This window comes from Polyodon spathula, chromosome 16 (assembly GCF_017654505.1).
Source record: "Polyodon spathula isolate WHYD16114869_AA chromosome 16, ASM1765450v1, whole genome shotgun sequence".
In the NCBI taxonomy this organism is placed as follows: domain Eukaryota; kingdom Metazoa; phylum Chordata; class Actinopteri; order Acipenseriformes; family Polyodontidae; genus Polyodon; species Polyodon spathula.
In genome coordinates, this window is record NC_054549.1 from 10,190,837 (window position 1) to 10,216,752 (window position 25,916).

At 51.5% G+C, this 25,916-nt stretch overlaps 2 protein-coding genes across 2 annotated transcripts in view; both read right to left on the reverse strand.

The window, feature by feature from the left end:
• Positions 1-8,326, reverse strand: part of LOC121329124 (chromodomain-helicase-DNA-binding protein 5-like) — a 16,629-nt gene extending 8,303 nt beyond the window's left edge. Inside the window, exons 1-15 of the mRNA XM_041274497.1 lie at positions 8,241-8,326; positions 7,850-8,053; positions 7,351-7,562; positions 5,896-6,027; positions 5,470-5,563; positions 4,996-5,187; positions 3,879-4,079; positions 3,625-3,762; positions 3,266-3,387; positions 2,801-2,974; positions 2,271-2,412; positions 1,559-1,690; positions 1,170-1,287; positions 678-802; positions 180-426 (exon numbers count right to left, since the gene is read on the reverse strand). Of these exons, the coding sequence (XP_041130431.1) occupies positions 180-426; positions 678-802; positions 1,170-1,287; positions 1,559-1,690; positions 2,271-2,412; positions 2,801-2,974; positions 3,266-3,387; positions 3,625-3,762; positions 3,879-4,079; positions 4,996-5,187; positions 5,470-5,563; positions 5,896-6,027; positions 7,351-7,562; positions 7,850-8,053; positions 8,241-8,243 (2,236 nt within the window). The 5' untranslated portion in view covers positions 8,244-8,326. The remainder of the gene's footprint in view (positions 1-179; positions 427-677; positions 803-1,169; positions 1,288-1,558; positions 1,691-2,270; positions 2,413-2,800; positions 2,975-3,265; positions 3,388-3,624; positions 3,763-3,878; positions 4,080-4,995; positions 5,188-5,469; positions 5,564-5,895; positions 6,028-7,350; positions 7,563-7,849; positions 8,054-8,240) is intronic.
• A 5,264-nt stretch (positions 8,327-13,590) lies between these two features.
• Positions 13,591-23,951, reverse strand: LOC121328946 (chromodomain-helicase-DNA-binding protein 5-like). The gene is made up of 5 exons (XM_041274100.1): positions 23,679-23,951; positions 15,429-15,632; positions 14,605-14,723; positions 14,240-14,466; positions 13,591-14,015 (listed from the first exon to the last, which is right to left on the reverse strand). Exons 1-5 carry the CDS (start codon positions 23,685-23,687, stop codon positions 13,591-13,593), a joined length of 984 nt encoding a protein of 327 aa, XP_041130034.1. The 5' UTR covers positions 23,688-23,951.
• Positions 23,952-25,916: the final 1,965 nt, after the last annotated feature.

A 25,916-nucleotide genomic window follows, 5' to 3' on the forward strand; every position in this document is an offset into this window, starting at 1 on the left:
TGTGTGTGTGTGCAGTGGTTGCTGTTCCTGTCAGTCAGTGAATCAGTTGAGTCCAGTCACACAGAAGGGGAGACACCATCACACACACTCAGGTGTTCCCTGTCTGCGTGTGTGATGTGTGTCAGTGTGTGTGCGTGTGTGTGTGTGAATCAGTGAGTCATTGTGTGTGCGTGTGTTACCGTTGGTCCGGGCTCCCTCCACGTCATCCTTGAACAGCTCCTCTGTGCCGAACTTGAGGATGTCATCAAGCTCCTGCTTGGACATGGAGCCGGTCTTGGAGCCCAGGCCGGGCCGCACCACCAGGTGGGTGAGCATCATCTTGCGCTTGGCCACCTGCGTGATGCGCTCCTCCACCGAGGCCCGCGTCACGAAGCGGTAGATCATCACCTTCTTGTTCTGCCCGATCCGGTGAGCTCGGCTGAACGCCTGCCATGGAGACGCACACGCACACACAGACCACGGGCTAGTCAGACACAGTAAACGCTCCTTCGTAACACACTGGGTAAAGCACCTGCTTGTAATTCCGCTACCTGATTCACACAGCAACACATTACTTCAACTACTTCGATCAATGCATTAGCGAGGGGCCCCTTGTACACTATAGTTCACTGTCAATATAGTCTAATGGGGAATTACAGAATGGTGAAATGAGCCCAGAACACAGCAAGGGGGTTCACCTGGATGTCGTTGTGGGGGTTCCAGTCAGAGTCGTAGATGATGACCGTGTCGGCTGTCGCCAGGTTGATGCCCAGCCCCCCCGCCCGAGTGGAGAGCAGGAAGCAGAACTGCTGAGCGCCAGGAGCTGCACGGCACACCAGACAAGAGGGGAGACAAGAGGGTGCTGACATCATGTGGAACACTCGGGTACTGCATGCCCAACAACACAGCGCCTAAACACCTGCTCATTGGCCATGTGTCTATTTTTTTCCACTTTCAAATGCACGACTAAGAACATGCCTAAATTTGTTTAATTATGAATTTTACAGGGTTGAATTTGCAACAAATGGTCACTGGTAGACCCCTGTATCTTTTTCTCTAGGAAGCTCAAAGGGGCCAGGCACTAATGGCAGAAACCAATGGCAAGCGGACTCTCCCCGCCTGGGACCTTGCAGAGAAAGTGACTCTCAAGCTGTGTGGAAAGCCGCTCCGCTTCCCAGAGCTGCTCTTACCGTTGAAGCGGTCGATGGCTTCCTGCCGCAGCCCCCCCGTGATCCCCCCGTCGATCCTCTCGTACTTGTACCCCTCGTACTCCAGGAAGTCCTCCAGCAGGTCCAGCATCTTCGTCATCTGCAAGGCAAGCGCAGTAAAGGACAGGGCAGAGTTTACACCAGCTCCTTTCCAGCTGCTATCAGAAAGTCTACAGACTCAGGTGGGACGGGCGCGATCTGTTCCGAGCCGGTTCGCCACGGTCGTTTCAATAACATCTCTAGAGAAGGGGAGGACTGGGTGCAGCAGGGCTAACGGGAGCTTCCCTTTTATTTCTGGTTGGATACAGGCAGGGTGCTGCTGTCTGGCTCTGCAGGTTGCAATGGCAGTGATGCTGGTAGAAGCTACTCGCCTGTGAGAAGATGAGGACCCTGTGTCCTCCGTCCTTCAGCTTCCTCAGCATGGTCTGCAGCAGCGTGAGTTTCCCTGAGGACCTGACCAGCGAGTTCCCATCATAGGAGCCATTGGGCAGCACTGGAGCCTCCTGCATACAAACAGCACAGCAGCGTCACAAAGCCCCTACAGCACCAACGTCGTGCAAGCTGTGTTCTGTCAGCCTACCACAAACCTTTTCAAAAACACACCACTACTGATTCAGCATAGCCAGTCTAAACCAGTACAGTGACTACAGCTTACCATGCTTTTCAGAGGGTTTTTTCCCCCATTTGCTTTACCGTACCTGTCTGTGCTTTACAATGCTTGCCTATGCTTTACCAGACCTCTCTGTGCTTTACAATGCTTGCCTATGCTTTACCAGACCTCTCTGTGTTTTACAATGCTTCCCTATGCTTTACCAGACCTCTCTGTGCTTTACAATGCTTCCCTATGCTTTACCAGACCTCTCTGTGATTTACAATGCTTCCCTATGCTTTACCAGACCTCTCTGTGCTTTACAGTGCTTCCCTATGCTTTACCAGACCTCTCTGTGATTTACAATGCTTCCCTATGCTTTACCAGACCTCTCTGTGCTTTACAATGCTTGCCTATGCTTTAGCTCTGCTCTAATACACTTTGCTATGCTTGCAGTTCAGGCAGGGAGCTGTAGCAGTGGAGGGGTCTCATACCACAGCAGCGACGGGGAACAGGTAGGGGTGGTTGCAGCACTTCTTCAGGTCCATCATGATGTTGAGGAGAGACACCTGGTTCCCGCCCCCTTTCGAGTTCAGAGCCTCGAAGTTCCGCGTCAGGATGAACTTGTAGTACTTCCTGTGGGTCAGAGTCCCCAAGTGAGAAACACAGAACAGCAGGGCTGCAGGCTGCTTCATACTTCAGACAAGAGATCAGACTGGAGAGGCTAGAGATCAGACAAGAGTCTAGAGATCAGACTGGAGAGACTAGAGATCAGATAAGAGGCTAGAGCTCAGACTGGAGAGGCATGAACCAGCCCATTGACTCCCATTGCATAGCAGGCTGATCCAAGCCTGGTTTCACTACGAGTTTAATCAGACACACCCGAGCTTGTTTCCCACACACTGTGGCTATGTAGCTCATATTAAAACCTGGACTGGGTGAAAGTGCTCTGCAATATGAGCCTTATTTCCATGTCTATAATGTAGTGAATGGGCCTCTGTCTCTTCCCCTGGTTCACACTCACTTCTGCATGGGGCTCAGCTCCACGCGCACGATCAGCTCTGTCTTGGACGGCATGTTCTTGAAGACGTCGGCCTTCAGCCTCCTCAGCATGTGGGGCCCCAGCAGGTCGTGCAGCTTCTTGATCTGGTCCTCCTTCGAGATGTCAGCAAACTCCTCCAGGAATCCGTCCAGGTTACTGCAGTGGAGGGAAGAACACCCACAACCTCAGAAACACTCATCTCTCACGATCAGTTAGAACTCATTTGGCCTGGATTTGGTGGTTTCAGGAAATAAAAGAATGATTTCGTCTGAAACGAAAATTGAAATACCAGGAGACGTTTTGTGTCTGTTAAGTGCGACGTCCTAAATGCAGTCGTCACAGACTCGTCAGAGCTTTGCAAGACTGGGCTGGCCAGTATCCCAGCTCTCTGTGCCTGCTGCCCTGCATGGCTTGGAGCCCTGTTTGAAGTGACCGTGGCTGGCTTACTTGAACCTCTCGGGGGTGAGGAAGTTGAGCAGGTGGAAGAGCTCCTCCAGGTTATTCTGCAGGGGGGTCCCTGTCAGCAGCAGCTTGTAGTAGATCTTGTAGCCATTCAGCACTCGAAAGAACTGCGGAGAGACGACAGGAGAGAGCAGCGCTAACTAGCCAGCTTTACATGTGTTTTGGGCTAGTGCAGGAGCCTGGCCGGGGTTAATACAACAAACCTAAAACATTGAGCAGCTCAGTAAAAATGGATAAGAAAAAAAGTCGCCTCCTTTTCACTGACATGCAGCTCTCGCAGGAGCCAGGTTTAAGATCAGATGAAAGTGTCATTCTTTAGTTTGCGCGCGTGCACAGACACCTGCCTTTGACTGGTTGTTCTTGAGGCGGTGAGCCTCGTCCACCACCAGGCAGGCCCACTCGATGGAGCCCAGGATGGCCTGGTCGATGGTGATCAGCTCGTAGGAGGTCAGCAGCACGTGGAACTTGATCTGAGTGTCCTTCTGCAGGGAGGCAAGAGCAACAATGAGACCCGCGAGAGGCACGAGGCAGCAGGAGGAGCTGCAGACTCCAGCCCTTCGAAGAGTCTACCACTGCGAAGCCCCCGTGGCTCTCCTACCTTCATGCGAAAGACCTTGCGGCCCATCTTGACAGGGGTCTCTTCGAAGGAGAACTCGTTCTCGCGGATGACCGCGCGGCTGTCCTTGTCCCCGGTGTAGGTGACCACGTAGAAGTCCGGAGCCCACATCTCAAACTCGCGCTCCCAGTTAATGATGGTGGACAGCGGGGCGCTGACCAGGTACGGCCCCTTGGAGTGTCCCTGAGCGACAAATCAAACAGTTAATACGTCGCGGGCAGGGTGACCGCTATTGCAGTCTGGACTAGAGCTTCTGGTTGCTGAATCTGTGCAAAATGAGAGACTCTACACACACAACATATTTACTTATTATGAATCGCAAAAACTAAGACTGCACTCATGAACTGCTACAGAAAAAGTAGTTTTTTGTCACGTTTAGTTCAATGCATTGAATGACATCTGTGCTCAGGTTTAAGATGTACTGCAATTAAGGCAGATCCCCAACAGTGATTTGGTTGGCATCTCATGCATGATCTATAATGCTGATTGCCTTAACTATCGCTGAAAGCGATCCTGAGTTATTCTAAATGTGCAAGTAAGTGGCTTAACCCCTCCCTGAGTGATGAGTTGGAGTCCAAAACCGCTTGCAATACCATAAACGGGCATCGTTGCAACAACGACATTTGAAGCTGTAGGCTTCTCAAAGTTTTCTCCCTCTCAGATTAGCAGTGTCCACACCATCCGAATAAAAGTTTACCACAGTATTGCAGTTTCACCATGCTTTCACTGTGCTTTATCACACTCTGCTGTGCTCTAACCCTGGTAAACATTTACAAGGGTTTGAGAGCGGGAACCTGCTGGATCCCACTGCAAGCCCAGAGCCACAGAGTCTGGCTGGATCCCATTGCAAGCCCAGAGCCACAGAGTCTGGCTGGATCCCACTGCAAGCCCGCAGCCACAGAGTCTGGCTGGATCCCACTGCAAGCCCACAGCCACAGAGTCTGGCTGTGTCCCATTGCAAGCCCAGAGCCACAGAGTCTGGCTGGATCCCATTGCAAGCCCGGAGCCACAGAGTCTGGCTGGATCCCATTGCAAGCCCGGAGCCACAGAGTCTGGTTCCGGGCTGGGGCACCAAGGCCCAGCCGAGGGCGCTGCCCACCTCCCTGTAGAGCGAGTAGAGGAAAACGATGGTCTGCACGGTCTTGCCCAGCCCCATCTCGTCTGCCAGGATGGTGTCGGTGCCCTGCGCCCAGGAGAAGCGCAGCCAGTTGAGCCCCTCCAGCTGGTAGGGGTGCAGGCTGCCCCCCGTCGAGTCGATGTACCACGGCTGCTTGTCAAACTTGATTGTGGGCTGAAAGAGAGAAGCAGGAGGAGAAGCTTGAAGAGCTCCAGTATGCACAGCCTGCGCTCTTAACAACAACACTGAAACACCTTTGTTAAAACGCTCGGAACGTAACTAAGAATCTCTATCAATGCTTTCAAGGACTATACAGCATTTGGAATCGAAGTCTACATCAATGACTGTAAAGTATGTTTTATTAATGTAGCCCTTTTTTTAATGTAGCCCTTTTTTATGCCCAGCTTCACTGCCTCCCCTGATCATCGTGTAGTTGAAGTTGGGCTGCTCACTCACGTCCACATTGGGGATCTCCGGGGGTTTGTCGTCCTTCATCTTCCTCCATTTCTTGATTCCTGGGGGTCGGATATCCTCTCCCAGCATCAGGTCCCTGCAGAGCGCAGAGCGCACACAGGGAGAGATCAGCTCCCACGCCACAACCCTCAGGGACTACTCCTTAACTCATCTGCTTTACTGTGACCTGTTCTGCAACACAATTCTTCTGAGTGGATATCACTGCAATAGATCTGGTCAAAGCGCCCTTAACACAGAAAATATCAATGCAATATGAAATAAAAAATAAAGAAATCTACAACAATATTTGAGTAAACTGCAACAACGACTCGGAAAAGATTGCAAAAAAAAAAAAAAACCAGGTAAAATCCAGTAAAGTCACTCATTGGCGTGGAAGGCGGGCGCGCGCGTGTGTAAACGACGTCTCACCTGTGGTTCCAGTAGGCTTGTTTGAAATGGTTGTATTCTGGAATGTCAAAGTTGTCAATCTCCCAGGTGCACTGGTCGTAAGGCAAGTCCCTCCACTTGATCAGGTAGTGGACGTCTCCATTGCTATCGAAGCTGCACAATGACAAACAAACAAGACAGGCTGGACTACTTAGCGACAAGCCTGCGCCTGTAAGGCTGTCCTGGGAACCGGTCCTTCATATTTGAGAGATTTACTGCATGTTGATGTCGTCGGGCGCTGGGCTGTTGGCTTTTCAGCAGCTCGATGCGTACCGTTGGGAGGTTCCCTGAATGCTCCTGCTCTTTGGAACTCACTGCCACTATGTGTGAGAGGCTGAAATCTACACTTGAGACACACCTGTTTTCCTTGGCTTGTGGCAATCAACTGTTTTTTTTAGTATAACTTAGAATGGATGTTTCACATGAATTTACATATTGTAACGGCTTTCGTATTAACTTTTAAAAATGGCTTTCTTTTTTCAGTGCTGTTTCTAATGTATTATCTATTTATTTATTATTCTTTATAGGTAGATGTTATTAACAATTGCTGAAGAATTTTGCACTTTGAGATGTTCTACAGGAAAAGCGGTATACAAAAATAAAACTGGTTGCTATACACTGAGTCTTATTTCCATCCCCTTGCTATACTGCGCACTCTGCAGACTGTTTTGATGAATTAAATACAGTGTATTTTCTTCAGAGAGACTAGTGTCAAGTCCATCATAATTTAAAGAGTGGGGTTAATAGGATGATCCCTTTTACAAAAGGTCAAAGGAATTAGGCTTGGTGTTCTGTGCAGGGATGGCATCTGTACACAGGGTAAGAGGTACTGGAGTTTTGGCAAATACTTTGCTGTGATTTCTGACATGTGATTTATAAACGAGACGTTGAAACCTAGCCCTAGGGGGACCCCACTGTGATCCGCTAGCGATTCGCACTGGTCGGGTGTCGTTAGGTGCTGTGCAGATGATCTCAGAGTAGAAAAGCTGCAGGCTCTGGATCACGGTCTGGCCGAGCGGAGGAAGCTGCTTGGCAGGGCCCTGCTATTACAGAGCGTGTCGGATCAGTCTGGATGAGAGACAGAGCTGTGAGGAGCTGCTGTATCTCTCTGGATTAGTGTCAGTGCTTGAGGTGGAGGCTTGGCACAGCGACCACAGACTCCCAGCAATACATCCAACTGCACTTCAGCACAGAATCCCATTCAAAAAGAGCACGTGTGCAACACAGCTCAAACTCAAACTGAACCCAATCATGTTCTGTAAATGCACGCCCCATTCCTAAATGTATTCCCAAATTTTACCCTATGGGCAAATCGCAGGGAAACTGCCCCAGTGTGGGTTAGAAAGATTGGATCAGCTCGCCCCCCAGTCCCATTTCCACTCCCCCTCCCCCTCTCACCTCTCCCTCTCCCCTTCCCTCCTCCCCAGCCCCCCTGACCTGTGGTTGAAGACCCTGTGAATGATCATCCACTCTGGTTTGATCCCGTAGCGGTAGAAGCGCTCCTCCATGAGGGCATACTGGGGGTCCTTGCTCTTGCGTTTCTCGCTCTTCATCTCCTCGTTGTCCGAGCCGTAGTCGTAAGGGGGGGGCTCGTCCATGTCGTTCTTGCGCTGGTAGTTGCGGTACATCACCGTGTGGTACAGCTCCAGCTGAGAGGGAGGGGCAGCAGACAGAGGAACATTAGCAAGGGCGCAGGTGATACAACTGAAACGCATTCCCTGCAATTCCTGCACAAGCATTCCGGGATGATTACTGATTTCAGAGTTGAAAATCTGTTAAGATTTATCTCCTAAAAAATATATATATATAAGTTCCTCAATCGTGTTTATTGCAAGAACTTTGGTTTAGAGAAAATGCTTTTCCTTGGCATTTAAATGAACAGTGTGGCGAGCAAAGCCTTTAAACTCCAGGTGTCCTGGCTGGAGCTGGTACTCACCTGCAGCTCGCTGACCCACGAGCAGTGCCAGTAGGACAGCCCGGCCCACTTGACATACAGCTCCCTCTCAGGGTGCCCCTTCAGGGGGGGCCGGGGCGCCCTGGGGTCCGCAGATCCAGAGCCTGGCGGGCACTCCGGGGGCAGGGGGGGCTCCCCCCATACCCAGTGCAGGATCCGCTGTACCTTGCCTTTCAGGGGCGGGCACTGGAAACCAAATGGAAGACAGGCAGCGTGACTTTGTGTTCGAGTGGATGCAGGCAGCGCGCATGTGACTGGATAGCGGGATATCAGTGCTTAAACAGCCCAGGGTGAAGAGCTGACGACACTGGTGTGTTTTTACTGCCCACGCGCAGGTTAAACCGTGTTATTGGAGGACGGCTGCGTCACTCACCATGCATCGTGGGCAGAGCCACTCCCCATTGGGTATCTCTGGCAGGGGCGGGTTGAGGCAGTGGATGTGGTAGGAGGAGGGGCAGGTGTCACAGCACAGCAGCTCCCCCCCGTCCTTGCACACCCGGCAGAACTCCAAGTGGTCATCCTCTTCCTCCTCCCCCACCTCCTCCTCTTCCTCATCTTCCTCCTTGGGCTCCCACTGGATCCCTTCCTTCTCCTGCCGGCACACAGCCTGCTGTTAGACACCTTGCAGAAGGAACCAAACCACCCTTTGGTTCCTAGTGCACACAAAGGCAGTGCTCTCCTAGTGAATCAAATTTTAGACCAATCTGGGTTAACTCATCATTTTATAGTTTATTATAATTAAAAATGAACCCTGTGAAAAGAAGAGAAGGTTTGTCAGGAGGAAGATACGGGTTCAAACCGATCGGAGACCAGAACTCAAGCGTCCCCATGAAATATCTTGAAGGATGACGAGAGGGTACATTTTGCTAACATGCTAATCAGCTCAATCCGGTTCAATGAAACCCCTTGACTGGAGGTTTGCTTACGCAGTGCGGGCAGCTCCACTTCCCCTCTGGAGCCTTCTCCAGCTCGGGATCCAGGCACACCAGGTGGTAGGCTCGAGGACAGGTGTCACACAGGATGATCTCTCCGCCCTGCTGGCACACCTCGCAGTAGTCCTGGTGATCCGTTTCGTAACCGTCCCCTTCTTCAACTCGGAAAAACACAGAGCAGACATGCAATCACCACAGCTCACAGAGACCAGACCCTCAAACACAGCGCAGACATGCAATCACCACAGCTCACAGAGACCAGACCCTCAAACACAGCGCAGACATGCAACCACCACAGCTCACAGAGACCAGACCCTCAAACACAGCGCAGACATGCAATCACCACAGCTCACAGAGACCAGACCCTCAAACACAGAGCAGACATGCAATCACCACAGCTCACAGAGACCAGACCCTCAAACACAGAGCAGACATGCAATCACCACAGCTCACAGAGACCAGACCCTCAAACACAGAGCAGACATGCAATCACCACAGCTCACAGAGACCAGACCCTCAAACACAGAGCAGACATGCAATCACCACAGCTCACAGAGACCAGACCCTCAAACACAGAGCAGACATGCAATCACCACAGCTCACAGAGACCAGACCCTCAAACACAGAGCAGACATGCAATCACCACAGCTCACAGAGACCAGACCCTCAAACACAGAGCAGACATGCAATCACCACAGCTCACAGAGACCAGACCCTCAAACACAGAGCAGACATGCAATCAGCACAGCTCACAGAGACCAGACCCTCAAACACAGAGCAGACATGCAATCACCACAGCACACAGAGACCAGACCCTCAAACACAGAGCAGACATGCAATCACCACAGCTCACAGAGACCAGACCCTCAAACACAGAGCAGACATGCAATCACCACAGCTCACAGAGACCAGACCCTCAAACACAGAGCAGACATGCAATCACCACAGCTCACAGAGACCAGACCCTCAAACACAGAGCAGACATGCAATCACCACAGCTCACAGAGACCAGACCCTCAAACACAGAGCAGACATGCAATCACCACAGCTCACAGAGACCAGACCCTCAAACACAGAGCAGACATGCAATCACCACAGCTCACAGAGACCAGACCCTCAAACACAGAGCAGACATGCAATCACCACAGCTCACAGAGACCAGACCCTCAAACACAGAGCAGACATGCAATCACCACAGCTCACAGAGACCAGACCCTCAAACACAGAGCAGACATGCAATCACCACAGCTCACAGAGACCAGACCCTCAAACACAGAGCAGACATGCAATCACCACAGCTCACAGAGACCAGACCCTCAAACACAGAGCAGACATGCAATCACCACAGCTCACAGAGACCAGACCCTCAAACACAGAGCAGACATGCAATCACCACAGCTCACAGAGACCAGACCCTCAAACACAGAGCAGACATGCAATCACCACAGCTCACAGAGACCAGACCCTCAAACACAGAGCAGACATGCAATCACCACAGCTCACAGAGACCAGACCCTCAAACACAGAGCAGACATGCAATCACCACAGCTCACAGAGACCAGACCCTCAAACACAGAGCAGACATGCAATCACCACAGCTCACAGAGACCAGACCCTCAAACACAGAGCAGACATGCAATCACCACAGCTCACAGAGACCAGACCCTCAAACACAGAGCAGACATGCAATCACCACAGCTCACAGAGACCAGACCCTCAAACACAGAGCAGACATGCAATCACCACAGCTCACAGAGACCAGACCCTCAAACACAGAGCAGACATGCAATCACCACAGCTCACAGAGACCAGACCCTCAAACACAGAGCAGACATGCAATCACCACAGCTCACAGAGACCAGACCCTCAAACACAGAGCAGACATGCAATCACCACAGCAGAACACAGAGACCAGACCCTCAAACACAGAGCAGACATGCAATCACCACAGCTCACAGAGACCAGACCCTCAAACACAGCGCAGACATGCAATCACCACAGCCCACAGAGACCAGACCCTCACACACAGAGCAGACATGCAATCACCACAGCTCACAGAGACCAGACCCTCAAACACAGAGCAGACATGCAATCACCACAGCTCACAGAGACCAGACCCTCAAACACAGAGCAGACATGCAATCACCACAGTGCAGAGACCCTCAAACACAGAGCAGACATGCAATCAGCACAGCTCACAGAGACCAGACCCTCAAACACAGAGCAGACATGCAAACACCACAGCTCACAGAGACCAGGCCCTCAAACACAGACAAAGCAATCACCAGAGCTGACAGAGACCAGACCCTTGGTGAGAAAGCAGGCAATCAGCACAGCTCACAGAGACCAGACCCTCAAACACAGAGCACACATGCAAGCAGGTACCTGAAACAAAATTTTTCGGGGTCAGAATTGAGACAGACGCTCCCTTCGGAGCCTCGCGTTGCTCCGCGAGGTGAGAGACGACCTCGCCATGTCGCAGCGCTCCACCCCTGGCTCCGTGCGCCCAGACTCTCCATACACCAACGACGACGGGAGCGCGACCTGTCCCATCACTGCAGGAAGACGAGTCCCCGGAGCGAGACCCTCTCCTCCCTCCTCACCGTTCTGTCCCTGACCCCTGCCTCCCCTCTCACTCCCCCCCCCTCCCCTCTCACTCACCTCCTCACTTCCCTTTCTACCACCCTCTCCCCTGTCGTCCCTCCCCCACTCACTCCCCCATCGCTCCCCTCTGACTCTCTGCCCCTCCCTCTTCCCCTCTCTCCCCCCACGCCTCTCCCCCCCCCCCTGCTCCCCTCTCTGGCCTCCACTCTCCCCCCTCCGCGCACCCCCACCCATCGCTCCCCCGTCTCTAGCGCCCCTCACCCCCCTGAAGTCTCTCCTCGCTCTCCCCTTCTCCCCCTCTCCCTCCTCTCTCCCCCTTCCGCTCCCCCTCTCACCTCTCACTCCCCCTCGCTGACCCTCCCCACTCCGGTGAGTGAAGGAGAGGGGGGAGCGAGGGGAGAGTGAGGGGGGAGCGAGGGGGGAGTGAAGGCCCCTCGACCGCGCCTCTGCCCTACCGCTCCCCCCTCTCTCCCCCCCTACGCTCCCCCTGACTCCCCCTCCTCGCCACTCACTACCTTCACTGACCCCATCTCTATCCTCACCCCTCGCTACCCCCTCTCACGCCCCCCCTCACTCCCCCTTCTCCGCTCCCCCTGCTCCCCCCTATCACTTCCTTCCTCTCTCCCCCCCGGTGCTCCCCTCTCAACCCCTCCTCCCGCTCCCCTTCCTCCCTCCCACGCTCCCCTCTCCCTCTCTCGCTCCCCTCGCGTCCCTTCCCCCCCCCTCGCTGACCCAGACCACTCCGCGCTCCCCCCTCGCTTACTCCCCCCCCGAGGCGCGCTCCCCCCGCCCTCACCCATCCCTCCTACTCTCCCTCCCTCGCTCCCCACTCCTTCTTCCTCTCCCCCCTCGCTTCCTCCCCTCTCACTCCTACCCACGCTCTCCCCCTCGCTCCCCCTCAGAGCCCCCTCGCCTCACCCATCTCTCCCCTGTGGGGGGGGAGCGGGGGGGCGAGAGGCTCTCACCCCGCCTCCCCCCTCACGCTCCTCTCCCCCCTCGCTCCCCTCTCTAACTCCTGCCCTCACACTCCCCCCTCGAGTCCCCCCCTCGCTCCCCCCTCGACTTCCTCTCCCCCCGACACCGCTCCCCTCTCGCTCCCTCCCCTCGCTCTTCCTCTCCCCCCCTTTCCTCCCCTCTCACTCCTCCCGCGCTCGTTCCCCCCTCACTTCCCCTCTCCCCACTTCCTCTCCCCTCTTCTACACTCCCTTCCCGTCTCCCCCCTCTACTTCCCTCTCTACCCCCCCACGCCTTCCCTCTCCACCCCCCCTGCCCTCCCTCCCCTCTCGCCTTCCACGCTCCCCCTCTACCCTCCCCCTTCTCCCCTCTCCCTCCCCAAACTTTCACACTCCCCCTCTGCACTCCCCCCTCGCTCCCCGCTCTGAACCCCCGCCTCACTTCCTCGCCGCCCCCCTCTCCCCCCTCGCTCCCCCCCCTCCCTTCCTCGTTCCCCCCTCACTTCCGCTCCCCCCTCGCTCCCCCCGCCTCTCTCCCTCCTACGCCTCTCCCCCCTCGCTCCCCTCTCTCTCCTCCCTCGCCCCCCCTGCCCCCCCCTCATCTCCTCCTCCCACCACGCTCCCCCCTCACTCTCTCACCCCCCCCTCACTTCCTCTCCTCCCCTCGACCCCTACAACCTCAGGGAGTGAAGGAGAGGGGGGAGCGAGGGGAGAGTGAGGGGGGAGCGAGGGGGGAGTGAAGGAGAGGGGGGAGCGAGGGGAGAGTGAGGGGGGGAGAGAGAACCCTCGCGCTCCCCTCTCACTCCACTCCCCCACTCACGCCCCCCTCGCTCCCCCCTCACTTCCTCCACCTCCCCCCCACACCTCCGCTCCCCCTCTCCCTTCCTCCCTCGCTCCCCCCACTCGCCCCCTCACTCGCTTCCGCTCTCCTCCCCCCTCGCTCCCTCCACTTTCCTCCCTCCACTCGCTCCCCCCTCACTTCCTACTCTCCCCTCTCCTCCCTCCTCCCCACGTCTTCACTCCTCCCACGCTCCCCCTCTCTACCCCCCCTCACTTCCTCTCCCCCCTCGCGTCCCCTACTAGTGACTCCTTCCCCGCTCCCCCCTCGCTTACCCCTCACTCCCTCCCTCGCTCCCCTTCCTCACTTACCTCTCGCCCCCCCCCTCGCTCCTCCCAAACCCTCGCTCCCCCTCACTTCCTCTCCCCCCTCGCACCTCGCTCTTCCCCACTCGCTTCACTTCCTCTCCCCCCTCCCCCTCCGTCCCGTCTCTCGCCTCTCCACCCTCCCCCTCGTCCTCTCCCCTGCGCTCCTTCGCTCCCCACGCTCCCCTCCTCCCTCCCCCTCCTGCACACTGTCCTCTCCCCCCCTCGCCCTCCCTCTCACTCCCCCTCCCGCGCTCCCCCCTCTCACTCCCTCCCCCCCCCCCCCTCTCCCCTCACTCCTGCCTCTCTCCCCCCTCACGCTCACCGGGAGTGAAGGAGAGGGGGGAGCGAGGGGAGAGTGAGGGGGGAGCGAGGGGGGAGTGAAGGAGCGGTCTCTTACCGAGGAGCCCTTTTTCCGCTTGCTCCCGAACCCGCCCAGTCTGATTTTCATCTTCTTGCTCTTGCCTCTCTTTTTGGCTTCCTTGGTGCTTTTACTTTTCTTTCTCACCCCCGGGCCTGGAAGAGAGGGCAGCCAGGAATGAAACTACAAGAACACAACAGCGACGAGGGCATGCAACAAAAACAACAGCTGAAAGACAGAAAGAAGAAGAAAAAAATATAAATCAGGAAGAGAAAGAAAGTCAACACGGAAAGAACAAATAAGTCAGGAAAAGCGCAAAAGAAAAAGAGGCAGAAAACAGGAGGGAACGTGAACCAGGAGCCCGGTGTTTGCAGGTTACCTTTCCCTTCCTTGGTTTTGGCTTTCCTGATTGCTCCAGGCTGCGCGGGCTGAGGGACGGGCGGGGACACAGCCACGGTTTCCACGGCAGCAGCCACGGCTGCGGCGGCGGCAGCAGCAGACAGGCCCTTCAACGGGTTGTTGCTGCTGAACTCGCGCCACTTCGCCCCCAGGACCGTCATCATCTTAGACATAGGGATCTTGGGGTTCTTCTTGGCAATGAGAGGCCTGGGGGGGCAGAGCAGAGGGACTGGGCACTGGAGAGCATGCTTTCACTGTGGGGCAACTATTATAAGGGAGTCCTGGTGTTTAGTTGACCCAATTAACCCTCCCACCATTCCGAACCCTGAACCCTGTGCTTCTCACCTCAGGAACTGGCTGAATGCTTTGTAGTTTGTCAGAGTGTGGTAGTCCTCCTCTGTGAAGCCATAGTCCACGTTCTCCAGCCCCCACTCCTCCATCAGCTGAGCCGAGGACTTGGGCTCCTGAAGGACAGTTTCACAGCGGAGATTAAAAGAAACACGGTCACACCTTTTTATTAATGGCACCACTTTTATTGGGCTCAGAATCTTTTGGCTCTTCAGGATACTGAAACAGGTCAGATTCTACATCAACAAATTCATTCTTGAACTGCTGCTGTGGGTCACATGGTCTGATTGCAGCTAGACCACTGGAGGGAGTTTGAACCACAAGAGGTTTCCTTTCCACTCTTGCGGCTGTCCGAGTAGAAAAGGGCCTGGGAGAATATTGCTAGGCCTGATAAGAGTTTAAGAAATCAAAAAGCACTCCTTTAAGAATTTGGTGAAATACAGTAATGTGCAAATGTATCAGAACACCTCAAGATTTGGCATTTATGGCGCTTTGCACACGTGCAAATTATTACATTTCTACAGAAATGAGCTATTCATTTTTTGCTAACTCATCTTGCACGAAGCTAATTCAAAACTAAAAACACAGCTATGCCTGAAAGCATCTTTAATGCTAGAGTTTAGCCTGGCCACCTTTGGCATCAATAAGAGCTGTGTGGCACTGCGTCTGTGTACTTTCTCAAAATCTCTGGTGTCACTGAAGTCGACTTTACTTGAAGCTGCATCCACACACTTTCTTTTGTCAGGCGTGGAGTCCAGTAGCCCACAGGGGTGCTGTAATAAACATGCGCAGTTCTGTAATGACAAGACCCCTCCCCTCACCTTGAGCCCCACATCCTCCTCCTCCTCCTCTTCCTCCTCCTCCTCCTCGTCTTTCTTTTTCCGCTTGGTCTTCTTCTCCTTCTTCTCCCTTGGTTTCTTCTTCTTCTTCTTGATGGGGGAGTAGTCACTGCCCTCGCTCTCCGACCTGTCCCCCTGCAGCTCTTTGAGACACACAGGCGCCGCCTCTTCCTCACTACCGCCCCCCTGTGGACACACACACATTCACGCACAGAACAAAAACCCCAGCCTGCTTCACAGCTCTTTAGAAACGTCCAGCGTTTCCTTTGCGTTGGTTTGCCTTGTGCATTGAACACAGTGAATCTGTGAATGGGAGCATTACTATACAACTATGTATATTAGGCTGAACTAAACTAGCTTTTTAATGCGGAGAAGGATTGTCAGGTTGGGAATAAGGCACACTGTGTTGCAGTTTGAATCATTCTAAGTTCAGCACTATTACAATACTGGTACTTGTGATACACACTGTTAACAGAGTGAAAGTTACTTTTTGAAATGGTGTTTGTGAAACGCTCCAATAAGCTCCAGGCTTCAGATAAAGCAAAAAAAATATATAATAATAATAATAATAATATAGAATTAATACAGTATAGCGACCATTCCGAGGGGAATTACATTCGTACCTGCAACCTAGTAATGGGACCACAGCCACTTACTGGGATTAAAACCAAGGAAGGGGCTCTTGTAGTTGGGACTGTTTTTTTTTTTTTTAATGTGTGCTTATCTGAAATGAAATTTATCTAAGAAAAACAGACATGAATTAATGAGTTCCCAGCAGAGTGCATCTATTAAAATGCATAATAAGCATGCTGCATAACCATGCGGAACAGGACAGGGCTAGCGATGCTTTAACAAAATGTTTTACCAAATTACACATGATTAAACTGTGCCAATATGCCACTGTTACAGCGCAGACCCTGCCAGACTAGTGTAGGAGGGTACAGCGCAGACCCTGATAATAATAATAATAATAATAATAATAATAATATTTGACGTCCATAAATTGTGTACTGAAACAAGTATTATGCCAGATTCACAGAGCCGCTGTGCTCAAAGTGTACAGCGCAGACCCTGACAGATTCACAGGGCTGCTGTGCTCAGGTAGGAGTGTACAGCGCAATGCCAGTTTGTGGCCAGGCTCTGGGCTGCTGTGCTCAGGTAGGAGGGTACAGCGCAGACCCTGCCAGATTCACAGAGCTGCTGTGCTCAGGTAGGAGGGTACAGCGCAGACCCTGCCAGATTCACAGAGCTGCTGTGCTCAGGTAGGAGGGTACAGCGCAGACCCTGCCAGATTCACAGAGCTGCTGTGCTCAGGTAGGAGGGTACAGCGCAGACCCTGCCAGATTCACAGCAACGGCAACAGCAGCAGCAGCAGCAGCAGCAGGAGGAGCCAGGCGAGCACTTTCTCATCAAGCAGCCCATCTGCGTTGCTATGGTTACTGGACTGTATAGTGCCTGGACTTTTCCGCCCGCATCCAATCAGATGCGTTTGCATAACGAGCTTGTTATGTGGCCAGCCATCGCAGAAAGCGGCTCTACTCTACAGCATGTCTAGACAACAAGTGGGGGGAGGGGGTGGGGGGGGGGCCCGCAGCACCTCATCTCACTCACAATACAATAGAGATGGAAATATGAATCGTTTGAGGGAGTGTGCTGCAGCGCAGACTAAGACAATTAAAATGGAACTCGCTATCTGAATGCACATTGACGAAAGGCATAGAAATTATAGGGCTGTGTTTATCCAGCATTGGCATACCAGTAAGGAAAGCCAATGGCATCACTGGCATTGCCTTTTATACTGAATTATATTCCATCAGGGTTCTGGTGACATTGTAAACCGAGACAGCACACCCCATTGACACTCCAGTTGGTTTATATCCCCCAATGATCACTTTCAGTTTAGCCCGTGAATACAGTACAAAACTGCCCTATTATAACTGTGCTGTTTATGTCCCACTGTGTGAAGCCACATTTTCCACCTGTGTCTCGCCTGCCTTGAAAAACAGGGTCTGTGCAGAAAGGGACGGGGTTCACGTTTAACACAGTGCAGCTGGCAATGGCAGGAGTGCATTCCACTGCTTTCTCAAATCTCTCCTGACCACAGGGCTGCCTGCTCTGCTGTACTCCACTCACTGCTTCTGAAAGGGTAGGTGAGGAGTACACTGGAGTCACCAGAGCACGCCACCTACTGGTGCCTTGTGTAATGCATGCTGCTGGCAATCAATTAGCTGCTGTGTGTTCTCGTGCTGAGTTCACCAAAGCAGAATCGCACACTCTGTAACTCTGTCACTGATATGCACTGCTGCTCTTTCAAGGCAGGGAAGTGCTTGAGAAGCCAGACACCACCTCGACATTACTGGCTGCTTATTCAAGGTACCGCCCTCATTCGCTTGTATGGAACAATACTGCAAGTGGCTGGTAAAAGCAGGTGGCCAATCACAAGAGATTATTATTGGAAAGATTTAATCTTCTACCACGTTACAATGCAAACAAAAAAAACAAGCCGCTGTTTGCTCTGAGCGTCCAGATGTTGTAAGTTAACACATTTTAAAAGTTCAGCTGTCGGGGGCTGCTTCAGTGAGAAAGGTCAGCTGAATAATACTGTGCGGATTCCCCCTCTGCAGGACTGCACTGCTTCACAGGCCCCTGCAGAAATCCAAGCTTAAATAACCAGCCGCTGACTCGAGCTGCAGGTCAACAGCAAGATTTATTCACTGGAGTGGCAGGAGCAGCGTCCGAGGTGAAGCCGAGGTCAATATTTACCACAGAGTGCAACAGATCTCACTGCTGACAAGCGAGCGAGAGGAATCGATGTGCGTCTCAGTGTGTGCGTGTGTATCTCAGTGTGTGTGCGTGTCTGTCTCAGTTTGTGCGCGTGTGTCTGCCTCAGTGTGTGTGTGTGTGTGTGTGTCTGCGTTAGTGTCTTAGTGTGTGTGTGTGTGTGTGTGCGTGTGTTTGACTCTGACGCCACTTCTTAGGTCTCCTCCTCCTCTTCCTCCTCCAGACCCCTTTTCTTTGTTGTGTTACCGTCTCTTCTCGCTCCCGCCCGGTCCCCGTGACATCCCACGTCGCTACACTGATTTCACAGGACCCCCAGCGAGCGGGCCAGGGGCACTGTAGGGGTGCAGCGATACACTGATCTCACAGGGCCCCCAGCGAGCGGGCCAGGGGCACTGTAGGGGTGCAGCGATACACTGATTTCACAGGGCCCCCAGCGAGCAGGCCAGGGGCACTGTAGGGGTGCAGCGATACACTGATTTCACAGGACCCCCAGTGAGCGGGCCAGGGGCACTGTAGGGGTGCAGCGATACACTGATTTCACAGGACCCTCAGTAAGAGAAGTGTCAGCACATCATCACCTCCTTCTTCCTCTTGCTCAGCTGGGTGGTTTTGCCCTGCTTGGGTTTGCACAGCTTCTTCTTCTTGGGCTGCTGTTTGACGGGGTCGTCCTCTCTGAAGAATCCCTGGAGAGCCGCGAGGGGCACAGGCGCTAGCTCTGCTTCCTCCTCCTCCTCCTCCTCCTCGTCTGGGGAAACAACAATGGCAGAGAAATGAGCGAGCGGGCCAGGGGCACTGTAGGGGTGCAGCGATACACTGATTTCACAGGACCCCCAGCGAGCGGGCCAGGGGCACTGTAGGGGTGCAGCGATACACTGATCTCACAGGACCCCCAGCGAGCGGGCCAGGGGCACTGTAGGGGTGCAGCGATACACTGATCTCACAGGACCCCCAGCGAGCGGGCCAGGGGCACTGTAGGGGTGCAGCGATACACTGATTTTACAGGACCCCCAGCGAGCGGGCCAGGGGCACTGTAGGGGTGCAGCGATACACTGATTTCACAGGACCCCCAGCGAGCGGGCCAGGGGCACTGTAGGGGTGCAACGATACACTGATCTCACAGGACCCCCAGCGAGCGGGCCAGGGGCACTGTAGGGGTGCAGGGATACACTGATCTCACAGGACCCCCTGCGAGCAGCCTAGGGCACTGTAGGGGTGCAACGATACACTGATCTCACAGGACCCCCAGCGAGCTCTTCCACTCTCTGAATGAGGGATGTGCTGCAGCGTAGCTGTCATGCAGTGTCATCATGAACACTGCCGCTGGCGGGGATCGCGCGTCTGCTTCAACACACGGGAAACAGAGCACAGGATCCTTCGTCAGAAGTCAAGGAGTGCTGCAGACTTCTTAAAGGAGCCAATGTAGGTCAGTGATGTAGAAACATCCAGACTGGAAATCGTGGTCTTATTACTAATTCACAAGCCAGACGAGGGGCATGGCTAACACATGCTGCTTCTTGGAGTCTTTCTAATCCCCTTTCTCCCCCAGATCTCATTCCCCTCACAGCGCTGTGCAGAAACTCCGCCAGTAATTACCTTCAAGAAGTCGGAAGTTTTTCAGGTATTAATTAAAAAGAATTAAACGTGTTCACTACTCAACACAAAACAAATCTTTGAGTCAACGGAGATATGCAGCACAGAATGTGTTACTACTGTTTGCTGTTGATTCGTGACACCTCATACAGCTCTGGCCAAAAGTTTTGCATCATGTAATCAAAGAAATTACTAAATGATAATCGAAAATGTCTCCCGGAAGCCATAATGCCAGCACTGTGTTTCAGGATAGATTTTGCAATGTCACATTTTTCCATTGTTGTCAGTCTTTCATCAAGTCTGCGTAATGCGATATGTTAACGTGACATTATTCGGCAGGTTTCACTCGACTTTCTGAAGCACAACGACTTCACTCTACAGGGTGATGCAATGAAGACTGGCTGGGGGAACACAAGGTGACTCTGGGGGACTGCCAGCCCGCCAGCCCGCTTGTCATTAGAATGGGGAGCCCCCGCACTGAGAGGACAGGCTGCCGATCTTGTGCGGGTCAGCTGGCCTCTTCTTACGGCCCGTGTGGAGAGACATGGACACCAGCAAGGACCTGACCTTCCTACAAGGGCTCAGAGGCAGTTCAGAGAGGCATTACACGCTGCCTGCAGCTTACAAGAAAATGAATTAGCCTGCAGACAGCACAGCTACAGAGATATCAAGTTAACGGAGCTCCGACCGCTAATGCACAGACTTCCACAACGTGCATCTCATCACGGCCTCTATTTTAGCTTGTATTTACTGAGATGTACTGCACAGAATCTAAACGACACTCAGGGTTGGTGTGACCTTTCAGAGTCCTGCTGCGGCTCTGTCCCTAACCTCCAAAATGACACAGGCCAGCGCGAAGGTTGTGTTTTCAGAAATGCCAGAGCGTCAACATGGATATAATGGGCCAGCTCAGGCTTTGCCACTGCGTGTGTGGCTTGAATGCTGCCTTGAATACCAGGGACAGTGGTATGAGTATTTAAAAAAAAGTCAACACACGAAAAGCTATGAGCAACAAGCGTGTGCCACGTAGAACAATCGCCTAGGGACAGATAATTGGTATAGCACGGTAAAAGCATACCGAAGTACACAGGGCAAGCGTGAGACTTGAGATAGGAGTATGACGATAAACATGACTGTGGAACATAACCCAGCTGCAAGAAATTGAAACCCAATACTCCCCACACTCAAAGACTCCAGATCTGCTTAGCAAATCAGATTGTGGAGCTCCTTACACTAAACTGCCTTCAAAAGAAACACTTTCAATTTTTTAAAAATTCTGAAATCCGACCTGTTTTTTTTTTTTTTTCCCCCAGACGAAGCGAGACTTCTACTACGCAGATCGTCTGCGTATTTCCCAGCAGCTCTGGGGCTAGCTAGCCCTCTCTCCCAGACAGTGTGAAGTTACCCCAGGGCTCAGAGGAGCATCTCCTGGTGTGGGGATCCTGAGAACAATCCTCTGCCGTAACTGTCAAAGCGCTCTTGAGAAGATGAAAGTGTTTCCTAATCCGAGATGATGGCTTTATTTCCCCAGCTCAGTTTGACGTCAAGCAGGTTTTGCTCTTCCACTAACTCGTTCTGACACAGCCACCGATCCCTCTAGTTTTTCCTTGAATTAAGTGACGAGGCTGGTATTTGAGAAAGCTTTTTGCTCTGGTAAATATACATGCTTATTTCAATGCCATGTTTGCAGCGCTGGTGTCTATGCAAACAACAAATCAATACAATTTAAATTCAGTGCATGTTCCACGCAAGGCACCGAACAAGCTAGGAAAAAAAAAAACCTTCTATGAATCAACTGATTTTATTGACTGAAGTGACAGCGTTGTATAAAAACTCCTCACTCCACCACATCAACATGTTTTATTTATTGATTTTTTAATTTAGTAGTTGCCAATTATATTTTGCATTTTCTCCCAATTTAGAATATTCAGTTATTATTCAGGCTCACCTCATCCCTACCATGCTGTCCTCTGAAGCGTGTGCTGTCAGCTGACCGCTTCTTATCAAGCTGCACACTCACCGTGCAGCTTACAGTCAAGCCTGCAGGAGCCTGGCTAGACCACAGGGGGGCGCTGGTGCATGCCCAACCTACCCCCCCTGGGCAGTGCCCTGGGAACTCCTGTCCACGGTCAGCAGTGGAATAGCCTGGACTTGAACCGGCCACCTCCAGGCTATAGGGTGCATCCTGCACTCCACGCAGAGTACCTTTACTGGATGCGCCACTCGGGAGCTCCCTATCAACATTTATCTGACATCTGACTACTCTGCATTGACCAGAAAGACCACCTTCCCCTCCACTCCCACTGTCCGCCCCGCCTCCTACCTTTTTGAAAGCAAAACTAACATCAATAAACAATTTTGCATAGCACACAGTGCCACCTGGTGGCGGAGTACCATATGACAATCCAATATTAAACTCGCCATCCTTTGATGGCAGTTTGCAATGCCGCTATTTTGTCTAAACAGGTCGTCGTTAAACATCATTGATCTGATTGGACTGATGCAGGCTTTTATTATTAAAAAAAAAACAATGAATTTTTTCGAGCATGAAAACCCCGTGCTCACTCCAGCACTACGAGGCAGCATGTACTGCTGTGCGCTATAGAAAGCACAGTGTTTCATGGCGGTAGTATTTTAATTGTAGGTTTTGGTTTGATTGAACCGCGACAGCTCAGCAATACATCATTTTTTTTTCCAAACTAGGCACTGGAGATGAAAAGCAAGCCTGGTAATACAGCACAGCCCGTCACAGCAGCATTGCAAGAGGCAGGACTGCTTTCCCTCCAAGGTCGCACGTGGCGGCTGTCAATACATCGCTGTCACTCACTGAGCGCGTCACTCTGTTTCAGGCTCGGGATTGCTTAGTTTCTGTATGCATGCGGCCATCCTGCACCCACACACTCAGACAGTATATTGAGGTGCTTTGATTAACCCACTAACGCCAATACAGACAGAAGGAATCACACAAAGTAAGCGCACTGTCCAGTTCGGTGTGTACACGTCATGTCTACATTGTGCTACGTTGCAATTAAAGCATCATTACAGTCCTTTAAGAAACGTTACTTTGGAACGCAGTTTGAAATGGATTTTATATATATTTATATTTTTTTTATTTTATTTTTGGGGGGGGGGGGGGGGGGGGGGGCGTAAGTCCAGTGGGGACGTGGTGTTATTACGAAACACATAATAATAATAATAATAATAATAATAATAATAATAATATCCCACACGCATCTCTAAGAAAAATCCGCAGCAGCGCTAAACTTGAATGTCATTCTTGCTGCCTACAGATTTATGACACAAATAATGATCCGACTCGTGACTGTACAACAGGCAATTTCTTTCATCTGAATTCACCCTCCTGCTTTCAGAAAACACTGATGTGGCCAACTTCACAAAACAGAAAAGCACAGCAGCCCCCCCCCCCTCCCTCCTTTCCGCGCAATCACGAACCCACAATGCAGACCGACAGCCTGGCTTTGCTTTCTCGTCTTGAAAAACGGCAGTCGGTTTGCACCATCAAATGCTACCGCCTAGTCGTGTATTTACAAAGACGTCTGATGTAATAGGGAAACGCTGCGCGCTGCTGCGAGTCCCGGGCTGCTTGCTGTCCTAATGGAAATGCACCCCAAAGCATTCAGCTTTCTAGCGATATGATAACAGTATATCTGTTCGCTTTTCTAATTCTATACAAATGCACAAGCAAGCGGTTTTTTTTCTTCTCCCGCAGGCAATTGGGATGTTGTGATAGCAGTAACAAAACGCCAGCTCTCTTTCTCTCTCTCTCTCTTTCTCTCTCTCTCTCTCTCACTCTCTCTCTCACACCCCCTCCTCTCTCCTCCCACCATCCCCTTCTCTTACCTGGCACATCGTCCCCAAAATCCATCTCGTCTTGCCCTTCGTCTTCGTTACTCACTGACCCCGGCATCCTCACCGCATGTGATATACCATTCGCTATTATATCTCTGAAGTATTGCAACTTATCCCCGGGAATGCCAGCCTCGCCGGGTTTTCAAACTGCATGCACACAACTGTGTTGGCAAGAAAGAGGGTGAGGTTTTTTAAGAAAGATGGCTGCCTTTTTTTTTTTTTTTTTTTTTTTTAAGAAGCGTAAAAAAAAAAATCGCTCTCTCTCTCTCTCTCTCTCTCTCTCTCTCTTTCTCTCTCTCTCTCCAAATCCTCCAGTCTGAAAATAAAAAAAAAGACAAAAATGGAACACACATGCCCGGATTGTGACGTGTGGTCTGTTGCCATGGCAATCCCATCCCATCATTTTTGGAGACGACTAGTTAGTAGCGGTGCGGTCTGGTTACCAGTTTTTCGTCTGCACGGTGTTTTTTTGAAATGACTGCAGTCGAGCCTGTGAGATTTTCAAGCCATACCGGTATATAGAGAAACTTTCCACACACACAGCACCAGTCACTTCAAATTATTCATCATTAGACCCGGCTACCCCCTCCCTGTGACTGCCAACATACAAACTGCACAACACGAACCACCCGTGTACACGGGTTATTAAGCATAACAATACCCGAAAATTGAATAGGCATGCTTTGTGCATCTGCATGAGCATGACATTCGAGTGTGTGTGTGTGTGTGTGTGTGTATATATATATATATATATATATAATATATATATATATATATATATATATATATATATAATTTGACATTATGGATGGTATTGTTTTTTCTTCTGTAAGGCATGCACATACATTCTGGTCGCATTTCAATGATCTGCGTTTGATGCAGGAAACAAACACAATAGAAAAAGCCGTCTAACCCCTCTATTAGTGTACTCGCTATTTCTCAGTGTCAAGGTGTTGATAAGTGACGCAATTAAGGATTGCTGTTTATAGCAGAATGTATTGCGCTATACCTAATACCTAATGATTATATATACACACACACACACACGAGCTGGGCGAGGAATTAATTAACCCTTTAGACTCACAGGAGCCCTAAAACGTATCCATAAATCAACAAATTATATATATATATTATAATATATATATATATATATATATATATATATATATATATATTTCCCTTTCTAATGCATTTTCCAAACTTCTTGACGCTTTCAGTAAAGCTGGGCAGTACAGCCTGTGTTAATTGCACCCTGATGAATATTCTAGCATCTGCAGGTGAGCTGCAGAGCAGGTAAGAGCCAGGGACATTATCCGGCTTCGTACTGGGCAGTGGGTATATACAACCCCCGCCTGGGTTTACAGGCAATAGACTAATACAGGAGTGATAAGAACAGATCACTGCACAACTATACAGAACATTTAGAAAGGAGCAATTGATAACCAGCAGCATACACCAGTGCTGGAATCTGCCTCAGGGCAGCTACACCAGTCACACACACAGCTGCAATTTTAAAACACTTACACTGGTGAAGAATACTGAGAGATGAAAGGTTCCACTGCACCGCTAAGGGGAGCAGTAACCACTGTGCCTCAAATAAGGGATTGAACCTCATTGGCGAGGACGGCTTTAACGTCTGGTATCATCACCCCTTCCTGGACCCGAGGTAACATTGCCAAGTCCAAGGGCAGTGCTAGCCTGGGTCTGCAATCACATGGACTTCCCCCTGTGAAAACAGATCTACTATTGGCCCCCTCACACATTAACACAAATTATGGTAGATGGCGTATTTTTTAGATTTAGCAGTGCCAACCCCAAAAGAGAAATTACATTAATTGCCAGATTATGGAATTGAGGCAGTTGGCAAAGTGTAGATTACATTTTTTTTTAAGCAATTTTATAATGGGACTCTTTTTGTTGCCAAAATCTAATTGCTTTTAAAAGGATAGAATCTCAAACACATGAACATGTCACAAAAATATCCCAGCTTGAATTCTAACAGCTGTCATGAGTACTAAAGGCCACCCATCCCGGTGAGATGCACCTTCTAATTGAATTGAGGAAGATGCATGGTGGCACCACAGCCAATATAAAGCATAGCATTCATTTTTATTTTTTGCAAGTCTCAACTCTTGATCCTCCCCGAATCCAACACCTAGACAGCTTGCTCCTTTGCACGCAAGTATTCCTGCAATCGCAGCCTCACCCCGGTTTGCACACAACTGCAGC

Coding starts and splice junctions, on each gene's coding strand:
- LOC121328946 (XM_041274100.1), bottom strand. Junction 14,467..14,604: donor GCATTCAGCCAGTTCCTGAG/GTGAGAAGCACA, acceptor CTGCCCCCCCAG/GCCTCTCATTGCCAAGAAGA. Junction 14,016..14,239: donor CAAAACCAAGGAAGGGAAAG/GTAACCTGCAAA, acceptor CCTCTCTTCCAG/GCCCGGGGGTGAGAAAGAAA.